We start from the raw sequence: 16,130 nt of genomic DNA on the forward strand, positions 1-16,130 counted from the left end.
AAGCCAGGCCCTTCTTCCGGAGAAGCCAATTAGATCCCCGCTGGGAGATCATCTGACCTCGCGTCTCCCGCCAGGAGGGGCTTCGGGAGGGGCTGGACAGGCAGTAGGATCCTCGGGGACCCGGTCGCGGGGCGGGGGTTGGGGGGGGAGAGTGCGGGGGAGTCCCGGGCGCCTCCGCGCAGCCCGGTCCCGCCCCGCCCGCGCCCGCCAGGCCCCGCCCCCGGGGCTTCCCGGGCGCGCGCCGCCCCGCTGTGTCCGCGCGCCACGCCCCCCTGCTCGCGGGCCGCGTGCGGAGCCGCGCGCCCCGGAGGCTCCGGGACCGTGGCGGCGGGCGGCGGCGGCGGCGGCGGCGCAACCCTTTGCGGGCCATGTCTTCTCCGGTCGTAGCGAGGAGCTCCCAGGGAGAGAGCCAGGAGGCGGATCCCCGGCCGCGGAGCCGGGGCCGGTTCTGGGAAGTGGGCGGCGGCGGCGACCGGCTGGAGCGCGCGGCCGCGGAGTCGGAGCGCTGGGAGCTGCTGCTCCGCCGGGGCGAGCTGCTGGCGCTGGGCGGCCACCTGAAGGGAGCGCTGGAGGCGTACGCGGCGGCGCTGCGCCGCGGGGCCCCGGTCAGGCCCGAGTGCCTCGGTACCCTGGTGGACTGCCTGGTGTTCAACTACCGGCTCCGCCACGGGCTGGGCTGGAGCGCGACCCCGGCGGAGGGCGCCCACCCCGGCGCCGGCGGGCTGCTCAGCTGCCTGGGCTGCCGGGGCTTCCTGAGCGAGCCGGTGACCGTGGCCTGTGGCCACAGCTACTGCCGCCGCTGCCTGCGGAGAGAGCTCCGCGCCCGCTGTCGCCTCTGCCGGGACCGGCTGCCGCCCGCCGCGGCCGCTGATGCTGAGGGGACCTCCCCGCGGCCGCCGCCTCTGGCCGCCGCCATCGCTGCCTCGGGCTTCAGGACCAGCGTCGTTCTCAACCACCTGGCCGAAAAGTGGTTCCCGGGCGAGCGGGAGAGAGCCCGGGCGGCCGGGCGTCTCGGGGAGCTGCTGCACCAGGGGCGCTACCGGGAGGCCCTGGCCGCCGCCTGCGAGGAGCTGCGAACAGGTGACCGCGCGGGCCCCGCGACCCCACCCTCCTTTCCCCGACGGGCGGGCGGCCACGAACTCGTCTACGCCCCCGGGAGGCTTCCCGAGGCCGGCTGCCTCTCGTGGGTCGGGTCTCGGGGTCCTGGAGGGTGTGGGAGGGGGCGGCGTCCCAGGGTGCTTCGGTCACAGTGGGGATCGCCCTCGAGCCGACTGTGACGCGGCGCGGGGTTCCCTCCGCTGCGGCCTGGCGCTGTGGCGGGCGCGCCCGGAGTGGAGCGGAGCGGCGCGGCGCGGGTGGCCGGGCGAGGCCGCCCGAGCGCGGGATGGGGAGGGAGTTGGGCGAGCCTGAGCGGCTGTTCTCTTCCTGCCGCGCTCTTTCCGGTAATTGGCCGCTCGGGCCGGGCCGGGTCCGCCACGGGGAGACGCCAGCCGGGGCGGGGAGAGGATCCCCAGACGAGGCTGGGTGTGCAACGTATACCTTGGTCTCCCACAAAAGTCACCGGGGCAATTGGAAACCGCTGGAGGCAGAATTGCATAAGCGGGGGGCGGGGGGCGTTGTGTAACGGGTGACGTCCGGTGGGCGTGGCAGGAGCTCGGCGCCCGCACCCCGCACCCGGAGGCCCCGTGGGCCGCCGGGCTGCGGAGGTGCTCCGGGTTGTTCCAGTCTTAGCTGAAAATGCCTGCCGACCTGGTTCCTCTTGATGATTTCCCCCTGTGTGTGTCAGGGCGTGCTTATTTCAGAAGCACACGTGTGCTTACTTTCGAAAACACCTAGTTCACGGTAAAGATAAAGAGTCAGCCTCTGATCGAGTTCGTTGCCACGCTTGTTTCCCTTTCCACTCTTGATCAAGCTGTGGGGAAAAGGCCTTGAAGATCTTTTGTCTGTTTCTTCGCCTCCAAGAAGCAGTTTCGGCCTCCTAACTTAGGCTAGCACTTTTCTTTTTGGGCTGTGGAAAGGGACGTTGCCGGAGTTAGTTCGCTGTGTAAAATTAAGAGTTGTTCTTTAATTCGGTGGTTTTCTACCAGGCGGATTTTACTGCCCGCCCCCCAGCCCCAGGGGACATTATCTGGGGCAATATCTAGGGAGATTTTTGGTTGCCACCCCATGTGGGAGTGGTGCTGGTATATCTAGTGGGTAGAGGCCGGGGATGCTGCTCAACATCCGGCGATGCACGGGACAATCTCCCACACAAAGATCAGGCCCCAAATGTCAATTTTGTCACTGTTAAGCCTTGTGTTAAGTAAGGATGTTTCAAGACTAAGGTCTGTACAGGCATGGAATAACACTTGGGGAAATAATCCCCAAGAAAACAGACTTCCAGAATATAAACTGATGCTAAGTATGAGGTGCATTTATAAACTGTAACAAAGTATCTTCTTGTAGGTCTTTTACACTAAGTGCCCAGTCACTTTGAGCTAGTTAACTGTGTTGAGCTGTTTAATACCTTTAGAGTTCAAAGCACAAACTTGGCATATTTTCAGTATCTTTATGGGAGTAGCAGTTATAAAATAGAATGATAGATCCAAAACAAAAGAGAACTATTTGGAATGCAAAATTCCAATACAACTCAGCCTCTCTGGGTGAATAGAGTATGAATGGTGAAGTACAGACCATCTAGGACATGGTCCTCCTTTTTTTTTTTTTTTCATTTATTTATTTATTTTTGGCTGTACTGGGTCTTTGTTGCTGCGCGCGGGCTTTCTCTAGTTGCGGCGAGCGGGGGCCACTCCTCGCTGCGGTGCGCGGGCTTCTCACTGCGGTGGCTTCTCTTGTTGCGGAGCATGGGCTCTAGGCATGCAGGCTTCAGTAGCTGTGACACGTGGGCTCAGTAGTTGTGGCTCGCGGGCTCTAGAGCGCAGGCTCAGTAGTTGTGGTACACGGGTTTGGTTGCTCCGCGGCATGTGGGATCTTCCCGGACCAGGGCTCGAACCCGTGTCCCCTGCATTGGCAGGTGGATTCTTAACCACTGCACCACCAAGGAAGCCTGGTCCTCATTTTTTAAATGAAGCAGAAGCTGCAGCAGTGAAATGACTTGTCCACAGTCACACACAGCCAGCTGATTGTGGAGGCAACACCATGTCCTCCATTCCTCCTAAATGTTGAACCAGGGTTCATCCTACCGGTATAACTCATCCAATGAAAATGTTTAACATAAATTTCCAAGGAATTTTTTTGTCACTAGTGTAAAATAAAGGATGAAACTTACTGACAGCCCTGTTCAGTATTAACTCCCACTGATTTAGTGGTTTGACCTCTTAAATTAGGCATTTCGTAAGAATTCAGGTCCTAATCCATGGAAGAACACTGAGTACATTTACTAATTAAGATTTAGCTTAATGTTCTATGACCAATAATCTTTTAATTAAAGAAGATTTGGGGCCTGGAGTTGAGGATATTATTTTTAACAGAAAAAGACTGAAAGATCCATTCTTTCTCCTTTTTTCAGTTTGCATAGCCTGCATGTGGGAATTCTGTCCACTCAGCTGCTTAATTCTACTTTAGCAGGACTAGAACCCAAGTCTCCGGACTTTCACCTCATCAGTCTGTTTTCCCCTCATTTTTAGGTCTTTCAAAAATCATTAATTCCATAATCAAAAATGTGTCTGAATGGTACTAATGAGGATAACTTTTTTCATCCTTTGAATTTTTAGTGCAAAGTAGGAGGGAAAAAATCTTAGAGCTAACAAATTATAGTTGGTAAAGTACAGATATTATGTATTTAACAGTTTATGGGCATAAATAAAAAAGGTTTAGTAGAGTTATAAATGTACTTGTAGAGTTAAGCTTTAAATTTTTGAGAGCCAGGCATTTGAAATGTATTTATATAATTATACAGCTGTAGTTACTTAAGATACTTTCATTATTGTTAACAATGGAAAAAGACCTTCACTATAATTTCTTCGTATAATTCTTACAATGAAACAAATACTATTAACTAGAAAAAATAATCTAGTCTACAGTTAGCCCACACACATCCAAATTTAATCCCTGTCAACAAGAAAGGAAAGTTAGAAAACCTTTGCCAAAATCAGAACGTTCCCATTGAGATTACATAAGTTTCTGTTGAACTGAAATATATTTAGATAACATTTAATCCATTGATCTTTTGGTATTAACTCTCAGATGTTTCATAACTTTGTCTTTTTAGTATTCAAGGATATTATGTAAGTCTTTTCTGCATTGAACCTTTATACTTAAGAGTCTTTTGAAATAATGGAACTTTGCTGTGCTCTCTTTTATTTTTTTTCAATAAAGATTTTTTCCCTTTTTGTTTTTATTATCTTATTTTTGGCTGTGTTGGGTCTTCGTTGCTGCGCGCAGGCTTTCTCTAGTTGCGGCAAACAGAGGCTAACTCTTCACTGTGGTGCGCCGGCTTCTCATTGCAGTGGCTTCTCTTGCGAAGCATTGGCTCTAGGCGTGCGGGCTTCAGTAGTTGTGGGCTTCAGTGGTTGTAGCACATGGGCTTAGTTGCTCCACGGCATGTGGGATCTTCCCGGACCAGGGATCAAACCCGTGTCCCCTGCATTGGCAGGTGGATTCTTAACCACTGTGCCACCAGGGAAGTCCCTCTTCCTTTTATTTTTAATGAATTTTTACCCTGACTTGCCATTCTCCCCCACAAAAGAACACCAACAGAACAGTATAATTTACAGTTTGAACTGGTTAAAAAAAAATAAAAGTCGTAAGGAGGAGAATATTTTATTTGAAATACTTGGAGAAGGAAGGTTTTGTTTTGAATATTAATTATGTAGTCCTTGACTATTACCAAGTATTTTTAAATTCTTTGTCATTTCATTGTCATAAAGAATCCTGTGGAGTACCATTATCCTCAGAGGGAAATTGAGACACATAGGGTTAGAGAATGCAGTACAGCCTAGTAGTTAGAGCTGTGCATGCTGGTGTCTGATGACCTGGGTTTGAATCACAGCGCGGCATCCACCTGCTCTCTGGCCTTGGGCCTGTGTTTGACCTCCCTGTTTTGCTTTCCTTATCTGAAAAGTGAAAATAGTGTCTACCTCATAGAAAGATAGCAACCATAACAACAGCCTAGGGCTGTTGTGAGAATTAAGAGTCAAAACAGGTGAAGTGCTTTGAATGGTGCCTGATGGATAAATACTCAGTAAAAATTAAAATATTTTTAAAATGTAAAATTTGTGCTCCAGCAAGAAGGTGATTTAGCTAAAATTGAAATCTAAATCTTATAATGTCAAGTCCTGCTCTTTTCTCTCTACCACATTAATATTACCAGAGTGAGGGTTAAATCCTGATTCTCGCCTGCATATGTTAATTAGTAGTAACATTTTAGCATACATCAATAAAATATAGACATTGCAAGGCTTTCGTTATAAAAAGGTAAGTCAAATTATAGGTAGATACTGAATACATTTAAAGAAAATGTAAAGGGTTTTTAATATCTTAGTCAACTAGGTTAACATGAAGAGATTTGAATTTAATTCATCAGTAAACTTATATATGCCCTAACTTATTCTGCAAAGTACCTGAAACAGTAAACATTGACATTTATATGGTGCTTTATACTTCACTGAGTATTTTCACTTCCATTATCTTAACTGATTCTTACAAAAGATCATGCGAGATAGGAGAGCATGTATTAGTACCCCTAATTCACAGATTAAAGGGCTCCAAGAATTTTAAGTGACTTTTTTTTAAGGCAAATAAGTAACCAAATTAGAACTGAAGAAAAGAGCTCCAAGAATTTTAAGAGACTTTTTAAAGGCAAGCAAGCAACTGAGTTGCAACTGAAAGCAGAAATTGGGCATGTGAATATTGCTTCTAAGACTGAAGTTGATTTTAAAAATTAGCATATAAAACATAAATCTTAGGTGTTCTTGCTATTAATTTAACAAGTATTTGTTCAGTGCTTACTGCATACTAGGCATTGTTTTAGATGCTGGAAATACAGAGGTGAGCAAAATCAAGTCCCTGTCCTTATAAAGTTTGTATTTCTTGTTTCTTTTAAAATTGCAGCAAATTGGTATTTACAGTATTGAAAATCACCAGAAAAGGGGCTTATTGCTTAACTGATTTCTAACAAACTGAGCCTATATCCAGTATATCTGTGATTCATCTTTCCTTTAATTCAGAAGTCACTTGAAGGATTTTTGCAGTGCCTCAGGGTTACTATAAAGATCAGTTATAACAGCTTATTCTTATTGTTACAGATGAAAAGGGGGGTATATAAATAACCCTTAAGTGCTGTGTTTTAAATAACTTCCATGTTTTTACTTTTTTTAATTCATCAAATGATGAAAGATTTATCAAAACTCAGTTATCATAGATTTCTCATTATTTTTATATTAACCTTTGGTTTATTCGGAATTGTTTTTCTATTTAGTGGAGTATTTCTAAGAGGCTTAGATATATTCAAGTATAATTTTTAACAAATTTGTATAGTATTCTGCCTCTTACATTGTAAAGATACTTTTCAAAATTGTTATGTTTTACTATAGAAGGTGAATGACTTAAGAGAACTATAAAATGCAAGGCAGAAGTTTCTGTTCAGTTTTTTTCTTTGGTAGGATAAGATCATCATTTTCTGTTTTCTTTTTTGCTTCCCCTCCTTTTGTCCAACCTGCGTTACTGATCCCTAAAGATATTTCTCATCCAGCTAAGGTTTATTTGGGTAAAAGAGGTAGAAAATACTTTTCTAATACCTTGTATCAAGAGCTAATCTCATTTATCAATCAGCTTGTTTTGAAATATTTTGTAATATTAACAGTAACTTATTTATTGAACACTCTTGTGCCAGGCACTATGTTAACCGTTAATATGCACTATCTTATTTAGTCCACAAAACAGTCTTAAGATGTAGGTATCGCCAGCATTTTATAGGTGAGGAGACTGAGGTTCAAAGAGTTAGGTAAACTGTCCAAAGTGGATCTGGAGCCAGATCTTCTGAATCCAATGGTTATGATTTTAATTAGTATGCCAGACTACTATTCCTGGACTTTATTAATCAGTCACTAACAACTTGTCAATTGGCAGCTCTTAGTTTAACTGTGATAACCCAGTTCTACCGTACTGAACGTGACAAAGAAATAGAAGCAAAGAAATTTGGTATTTCAGTTAGCCATTGGAATTCCTGAAACAGCTCAACATATAAATATCCAAGAAAAAAGACACTCAAGAGGAATACTTACACATGAACAATCCAAATAGCCAATAAATAGTTTTAAAGGTCAAACTCACTGAAAAAATGCACATTAAAATAATGATGCTGAGTGGCATGGACATATATACACGTAAAATAGATAGCTAGTGGGAAGCAGCCCCATAGCACAGGGAGATCAGCTCGGTGCTTTGTGATCACCTGGAGGGGTGGGATGGGGGGAGGGAGGGAGATGCAAGAGGGAAGAGATATGGAGACATATGTATATGTATAACTGATTCACTTTGTTATAAAGCAGAAACTAACACACCATTGTAAAGCAATTATACTCCAATAAAGATGTTAAAAAAAAATAATGATGCTATTTTCATTTGTGTTTTCCTAGGAAACAAATACACAGCTTCTGGGCGTGTAAAATAAAGTTTTATAAAAGAAGGGTGAGCAGAATGTATTGAGGACTGTATATCTATATGACTTCCTACACAGTCACTCAACTTTATAGAAAATAAGGAAATAAACTCATATGTAAAAGCTTATAGATATATGTTCATTGCAGTATAGCAAAGAACTATATAGTAATGAATTTTTATATTAGCAAAAATTAGAAGTAATAGGGAATTTTTAAATAGATGGTATACATAGTGGAATAGTTTGCAACCATTAAAAATCTTGTGGATATAATTACATTGACAGAAAAAGCAGATTATACACAGTATATATGGTATATTTTATAAAACTGTACATTAAAAATGTAATCTACACAAACATAAAAAGTACAGGTTATATGCCAATACTGGTTATTTCTCAATTCATGAGAGCATGAATTGAGGAACTTTAGGGGACAGATTTTAATGAATTTCTTTGTGGTGGGAAAAGGATTTTTAATTCTTAATTTTCTGTATTTTTCAAAGTTTAAATATTTTATAACTTCTGTTATTCAAAACAAGTTTCTTGAAGATGAAATAAATGATGTGTACACTCCTATTACTACCCATCATGTACTGGAAAACAGATGAGGAGTCAGCACTCTGGAGAACTCTCCCTCCACAGCCCATGTGGGGCCTTGGACAACTTAAAACTAGTTTCCTCATTGTAGCAGAATTTTATTTCAGTCTTTTTATTTGCCTAATGACTCACAATATTACTGGGTTGAAGAGAAGAGAAAATGAGGGCATGAATTGAGGAGCTCAAGGGGACAGATTTTAATGAATTTCCCCTGGTTCAGCAAACATTTATCAAAGCCAGGATTTGAGGATACAGAGACAGTAAATACTGGAGGGAGCTCAAAAACAGATTTTTAAAATTAAGTAAATGCTGCTCACAAACAGTAAAGGAACACAATCATAATAGCAAACACTTAAAATAGTGCTTAAAATATACCAAGCCCTGTTCTAAGTACTTTGCACACATTAACTCTCTCTCTCTCCCCCTCCCCCTCCTCCTCTCCTCCCTCTCTCCCCCTCTCCCTCCATCCCTCCTTCCCTCTCTCTCCCTCCCTCCCTCCCCCCCCCCCCCCCCCCCTCTCCCTCCCTCTCTCCCTCCCCCTCCCTCCCTCCCCCCCTCCCCTCTCTCCCTCTCCCCTGTTATTAGCATAGAGGCGAACAGCAAGAACTCTGGAGCCAGGCAGCTTGGAGGTAGCATCTAGAATCCACCACTTACGGGCTGTTTGATCTTGGGCAAATTACTTAAACTCTCTGTACTCAGTTTCTTTATCTATAAAAATATGGACAGTGTTATACCCACATAGGATTGTTCTGAAGGTTGTAAATTATTTAGAACAGTACATAGTTTGTTGTTGTTATCAAATAACTGTATTAGCTGAAAAAAAATCATCTCACGTAACTTAAATTCTTGCCCTTTGCTGCTTTGTGTATATTTTTGCATTAAAGAAGTGTGCTTAGTGCATCGCACGGGGAGATCAGCTTGGCGCTTTGTGTCCACCTAGAGGGGTGGGATGGGGAGGGTGGGAGGGAGACGCGAGAGGGAGGGGATACGGGGATATACGTATACTATACGTATAGCTGATTCACTTTGTTATACAGCAGAAACTAATACAACATTGTAAAGCAATCATACTCCAATAAAGATGTTTTAAAAAAAAAAAAGTCTGCCTAAAATTAGTTCAGTTCTTCCCTTTGGGGTAGATTATTTTGTGTGTGTGGTACGCGGGCCTCTCACTGTTGTGGCCTCTCCCATTGCGGAGCACAGGCTCCGGACGCGCAGGCTCAGCGGCCATGGCTCACGGGCCTACCTGCTCCGCGGCAGGTGGGATCCTCCCGGACCGGGGCACGAACCCGTGTTCCCTGCATTAGCAGGCGGACTCTCAACCACTGCGCCACCAGGGAAGCCTTAAATTTTTTATTTTATATTGGAGTACAGTTGATTAACAATGTGTTAGTTTCAGGTGTATAGCAAATTGATTCATTTATACATATATCTATGCTTTTTCAAATTCTTTTCCCATTTAGGGTATTATAGAATATTGAGTAGAGTTCCCTGTGCTATATAGTAGGTCCTTGTTGGTAATCTATTTTAAATATAGTAGTGTGTATATGTCAATCCCAAACTCCCAATTTATCCCTCCCCCCACCTTTCCCCTTTGGTAACCATAAGTTTGCTTTCTAAGTCTGATTTCTAAGTTTCTGTTTTGTAAATTAGTTCATTTGTATCATTTTTTTTAGATTCCACATATAAGTGATATCATATGGTATTTGTCTTTCTCTGACTTCTTTCACTTAGTATGATCATCTCTAGGTCAATCCATGTTGCTGCAAATGGCACTATTTCATTCTTTTTTATAGCTGAGTAGTATTCCATTGTATGTATGTACCACATCTTCTTTACTCATTCATCTGTCAGTGGACATTTAGGTTGCTTCCCTGTCCCGGCTGTTGTAAATAGTGCTGCAGTGAACATTGGGGTGTATGTATCGTTTTCTCTGAATATATGCCCAGGAGTGGGATTGCTGGATGGTATGGTAATTCTATTTTTAGTTTTCTGAGGAACGTCCATACTGTTCTCCATAATGGTTGTACCAATTTACATTCCCACCAACAGTGTAGGAGGGTTCCCTTTTCTCCACATCCTCTCCAGCATTTATTGTCTATAGACTTTTTGATGATGGCCATTCTGACTGGTGTGAGGTGATATCTCATTGTAGTTTTCATCTGCATTTCTCTAATAATTAGCCTTTTCATGTGCCTCTGGGCACCTGTATGTCTTCTCTGGAGAACCATCTATTGAGATCTTCTGCCCATTTTTTGATAGGGTTGCTTGTTTTTTTGATATTGAGCTGTATGAGCTGTTCCTAGATTTTGGAGATTAATTCCTTGTCAGTTGTTCATTTGCAAATATTTTCTTCCATTCTGTGGGTTGTCTTTTCATTTTGTTTATGGTTTCCTTTGCTGTGCAAAAGTTTATGAGTTTAATTAGGTCCCATTTGCTTATTTTTGTTTTTATTTCCATTACTCTAGGAGGTGGATCTAAAAAGATACTGCTGCAATTTTCTAAGAGTTTTATAGTATCGGGTCTTACATTTAGGTCTTTCATCCATTTTGAGTTCATTTTTGTGTATGGTGTTAGAGAGTGTTCTAATTTCATTTTTCTACATTTAGCTGTCCAGTTTTCCCAGCACCATTTATTGAAGAGACTGTCTTTTCTCCATTGTATAGTCTTGCCTCCTTTTTCATAGATTAATTGACCATAGGTGGACAAAAACTCAAGTTTATAGCTGAGGAAACTGAGGTACAGAGGGGTTTGCCAATTTGCCCCAGTTCACAGCGAGTGAGTGGAGGAGCCAGAAGTTGAACCCAGGCAGTCTGGCTTCCAGGCTCACGCTCTGAATCCTTATGGGATGCTGAGTGGCAGCAGACGCAAAGGAAAGCGTCTTGGAGAAGAGACTGGTGAGCTGAGTCTTACTGGATTAGAAAAAGTTATCCAGACTGAGGGGAGTTGGTTTGAGGTGGTCTCACAAAGAATGATGAGGAAGCTCTGTGAAGAAAGGAGGAGATGTGAGTAGAAAGGCATGCATGGGGCTGAGTGAGCAGCTAGGTCTTGTTGGAGTCAAGTGGGAGGCTCATAATGATGGGAAATAAGGCTGGAGAGGTGGGCAGGACCCAAGCAGGGAGAAACTGGGATGTTGTGCTAAATGCCTATTCATCTGTGGATGGTGGGGATATAGGTAAAACTGGAGGCAGGGGGTGCAGTGAGCAAGCTGCTACAGTAGTCTTAATGATATTCTGGAAGCCAAAACTAAGGCAATTAGCAGTAGGATCGGAAGAGACCAGGGATGGATTTGGGAAATATTAGAGGAGATAAAATGGACCACGGTTAAGAGTTTGACTTGGGACGTCAGTGTTACAGAATATAGTGACCAGACACCTTGTTTGGGGGGCGGGGTGTGAGAAGTGTACTGAACTTGAGGAAAAACACAGCAGGCTGTTGGAAATTTGATGCACCTGGAGGTAGAATGAGAAAATTAGATGTGGGATTTAAATCATGCTCAGTACACTTAGCCCAGACCCCATCTTTATACTTCTTCATTTTTCCAACAAATTGAGTCTGTAATGTGCCAGGCACTGCATACCTGCAGCTGTGGACTGAAAGGCAGGCCCGCCTGGTGGCCTATGCAGTGAGGTGACTAGTTCATTCCAGTGTCGGCAGGGCCAGGTAGGAGGCAGACAGTAAATGTTTGTCGCCTGTTTCACACCTGAGTTAATCACACACACGCCAGGCTGATGGCGTTCTTTTTCAGTTGCCTTTTTCGCAAAAGTGGATACGGAGGGCAGACATTCTGTATGCTTAGGATATTCGAAGGGCCCCAATTAGTGCATTTGGCTCTATTTTTGAATTAAGAAGGATCTGCAGGAAATAAGTGGGGTAGCCCTAATCTCTTTTAAAACATATTGGAGAGTGTGAACTCAATTGATGAGGTGGGGTTTTTCCCACCCAGAGTCATTCAAATGTAGTCCTTTGGGCTTCCCTGGTGGCGCAGTGGTTGAGTCCACCTGCCGATGCAGGGGACACGGCTTCGTGTCCCGGTCCGGGAAGATCCCACATGCCGCGGAGGTGCTGGGCCCGTGAGCCATGGCTGCTGAGCCTACGCGTCCAGAGCCTTGCTCTGCCAAGGCAGAGGCCACAACAGTGAGAGGCCCGCGTACCGCAAAAAAAAAAAAAAATGTAGTCCATTGACATTTGAAGTTCTCAATAAAAACATGACCTATGAGGATTTGGGGAGCAAGAGTTTTAAAATATGATCCTCTTCTCGTCTCTTCATGGGGTCCACCTCTTTTCTAATCCCAGTAGACACTAGCTTTCCAGGGAGTCTGGATAGCCTGAGTGCTTCTGTGTTGAGATGAGAGGGGCACAGTCCTTTCTTGCTTCCCTCAGAGGGGAGAAGCATTGTAGATTGACTGGGTGCTTTAAAGGCGGAGATCTCCTCCTCCCCTTCCCCAGTGCTGCCCTAGAGAAGCTGCGTAAAGGGCACCACTGAGCAGCGAGGCCTTGATCAGAGGGTGCGTTACTCACGAGGTCCGAATGTGTACTGCGTCAAGTGTCATGCCATGGGGACTTGCTGTAAAAAACAACATGTGAGAAGATAAAAAGCCCAGTGAGGGATCCGTGTGTGGAGTGGGCTGCTTGTTGTGACCGTGAACCCCCTGTCTCTGGAGGTGCTGGAGCACAGGCGGGGTCCCAAGAATGCTGTTGGAAGCACCCAGCTGTGCACGTCCTGGTCGCCGTCCTCTCCAGCTCAAGGGTTTGGATGCTGCTGTAGTGACTGCTTACTCCTTGGACGGGTCTGGCACACATTGCTCTGTTTCCCGAACTCCAGTTGTGCTTGTGAAATCAGGATCACATGGTGCCATTTCACAAGAAAATAGAATTTTCTAATGAGACTGTAAGCTCCTCGAAGACATGGATAAAGTAAAATCTTTCAAAGCCCCTCAGGGTCTCGCTTGGACTCTTCATTCTTGACTGAGTAATCACATGGAGCTTTCAGTTTCTATGCATTTTTGTTCAAAGTTAATGATTTACAATTATATTGCTTTAAGAAACAAAAGATGTAATATGCCACATGTGTCTTTTTCTACTGAGGAAGTAAGAAATATTTTCATGAAATATTAATTTTATTCTTGAAAAATTTTCATTGGTATAAATCTGAGGGAACAATAAAATTTGGGTTCTCAAGTACCAGCAACTGAAAAAGGCCTAATTTAATTGTTTAATCTAGATTTATCTGTAGAAAAGCAATGATTTAAAAACTAGAGTAGGGACTTCCCTAGTGGTGCCGTGGTTAAGAATCTGCCTGCCAGTGCAGGGGACACAGGTTCGAGCCCTGGTCCGGGAAGATCCCACATGCTGCAGAGCAACTAAACCTGTGCGCCACAACTACTGAGCCTGCACTCTAGAGCCCACGATCCACAGCTACTGAAGCCCGTGTGCCTAGAGCCCATGCTCTGCAACAAGAGAAGCCACCACAATGAGACGCCCACACATCGCAAGGAAGAGTAGCCCCCGCTCGCTGCAACTAGAGAAAGCCTGCGTGCAGCAACAAAGACCCAGTGCAGCCAAAAATAAATAATTTAAAAAAAAATCTAGAGTAAATCAGGGAGCTATTAACGAGTTTTCTTTTATTATAGATTTTGTTTTTCAAATGAGGCATTATGGGTCTTTACACCCTTCCCACAATGAATGCTTTGTTTTATAAGCATACATTTTGGAAGCCTCCAAAGATGAATAGCTTTCAAAGAAGACTCAAGTTATGTCATCTGTAGATGTACTGAAAATTAGTTTCTGGCCTAGACCTCAGTTTTACAATCTATGTACCTGTAGTAATTGATTGTAGTATCATAAATGAACCGTCTGAAATTTTGAGTGCAGTTGGATACTAGTTTAGTTTCTCAAGTAGTGATGGAGAACATAGTGAAATTATCAACAAAGTTCTTTTCCCTCAAATATTTGAAATTAAATCTGTCTGGGGACTGTCCAATACTATTTTTGCTAATGGCAGGAATTAAAAATGTTTTTCCTCTTAAAAAAACTGAGTCTTATCAACCCATTTCCTCCAGAAGCAGGATCACTGTGTACTTTCCTAAGACTGTGCCTTGGTCAGTCTTTGTAACTATGGGATCCCATGTGCATTGGTTACACATATGGTCATTTATAAATAGGATTTCAAAACTGGTATAAAAAAGTAAGATTTACCACAAAAAGGCAAATCTTCTAAACATCTAAGACATGAGTCTTTTAAATTTTAATAGAATGACCTATTTTAAGCAAACATTTTCTTAGGGATGATTATTCATATTATAAAAATATTTTCAGTTTTTTTAAAAAGCATAATTTCCTCCACTAAAATAATCTACTCGTAAGGATTTGATATAAATTATAAATCGTAACATACTATTGGGTTGCACCTGTACAGTTCTCGGTTCACTGCCTTTGCTTTGGTGGTTACTGACTAGAATCACTGAGTCAGTTCGTAATCTAGTATGATGTATTTTGTGGGTCATACAATAATCTTTTAAAAATAATCAAACCTTCATAGTATATTTATTTCAGAGCCCAGCGACTTGACTCTGAAAATTTACAGAGCTGAATCATATGCTGGTCTGCGAGAGTTTAAAGCAGCCATAGAAGATTTAAATGCAGTTCTCTTTCAACTGCCAAATTGGCCTGAGGTAAAATTACTGTCTTACATTTGCATACATTTACAAATTTCAACTGCAGGGAATATGCATTCAGTTATGGTTATAAGTTATAATGGAATGGATTGGGTGATTCTTTAAATAAAATATAGAGTTCTAGAAATCTAAGGTCAATATTTTGAGTGGATGAATATCATGACAGTTTTTTAAACTGTAAGAAACCTTTGTCTCCTAACCAAAGAACAACCTGAATTCAAGGCACAGAAAAAAACAGACTTTAATATACAGCATTTCCTCAAAGAGACACAACTGGCCCTATTGCAGAGCTGGATCCAAACTGGTTATCAATGGAGGAGGTTTTATCAACGGAAAGAGAAGGGGTCCTTGTGGCTGAACAGTTGACTGAGGCATTGTGATGGGAACTGGATGATTAGGCTGTGGTTAACTGTGGTAGATGGGGTCAAAGGAGGTTGCCTTGCCCATGCTGTTTTAAAAAAGGACTTGTGGCATGTATATAATATATAATCAGTTTACTAATTCTCCTTTTTATCAAACTGCCAAGGCAGATTAGTCCATCTCCCATATATATTCTTTAAGCTAGAAGTCATTTTTTTATGTGACTTTTTCCTCCATTCAAAGCTGTGCCTTTGAGGACAGTATAGTAAGGATGCTCTAAAAGTTATAAATTAATAAGGAAAATGATTCAAAATTCCATGATGGCATGACTGGTTAGTACAGGTCCAATGAATGTTAAGAGGGAAAATGATTGTACGGACAGCTTTACAACTATTAAAAAGAAAGAACCCTCTGGACTTATCACTGAAGGGATAAAATGAGAAATGTGGTTTTGAAGTCACTTTCTGGGCCGCAGCTCCCCTGTAGGTGCCTCTCCAGGGCAGGGTGTAAATATGCCTTTAGAATGCCTGGGCCTCCTCAGTCAGTCAGAGTTTGAAAATGAGTATTTCCAAGCAGACTTTCTTTTGTTTTCCCCTTGATACTGATTTTTTAAAAAAACAATTCCATCCATAAAAGTCATGTATATGTGCTTTTATTGAAGGTCTACTTCAGGAAAGGAAAAGTCCTCCATGATGCTGGTTTTTTAGGTGATGCCTTACAACTGTTTCTTCAGTGCTTAGCGCTTGATGAAGATTTCGCACCTGCAAAGCTAGAAGTAGAAAAGGTAATCAGTTTACCAACTATAATACTTCAAGGTAGGGCTACGACACAGGTCTTTTTACAAATGCCAGTTAGAATCTTGGGTAAGAACATAAGGAGTGTCCATAAGTCAAATT

At 43.4% G+C, this 16,130-nt stretch overlaps 1 protein-coding gene across 2 annotated transcripts in view; it reads left to right on the forward strand.

Annotated features, from left to right (window-relative positions):
- The first annotated feature begins 269 nt into the window (after window positions 1-269).
- LONRF1 (LON peptidase N-terminal domain and ring finger 1) overlaps window positions 270-16,130 on the forward strand; it is a 45,711-nt gene continuing 29,850 nt past the window's right edge. The window contains exons 1-3 of one of the 2 annotated variants that reach the window (XM_027122733.1): window positions 270-1,080; window positions 14,753-14,871; window positions 15,896-16,018. In XM_027122733.1, coding sequence (XP_026978534.1) covers window positions 369-1,080; window positions 14,753-14,871; window positions 15,896-16,018 — 954 coding nt within the window. In that variant the 5' untranslated portion in view covers window positions 270-368. The remainder of the gene's footprint in view (window positions 1,081-14,752; window positions 14,872-15,895; window positions 16,019-16,130) is intronic. The other variant, XM_027122732.1, reaches the window with a different exon arrangement.

This window comes from Aethalodelphis obliquidens, unplaced genomic scaffold (genome assembly GCF_003676395.1).
Source record: "Aethalodelphis obliquidens isolate GAN/ISIS:26980383/991018 unplaced genomic scaffold, ASM367639v1 scaffold25, whole genome shotgun sequence".
In the NCBI taxonomy this organism is placed as follows: Eukaryota; Metazoa; Chordata; class Mammalia; order Artiodactyla; family Delphinidae; genus Aethalodelphis; species Aethalodelphis obliquidens.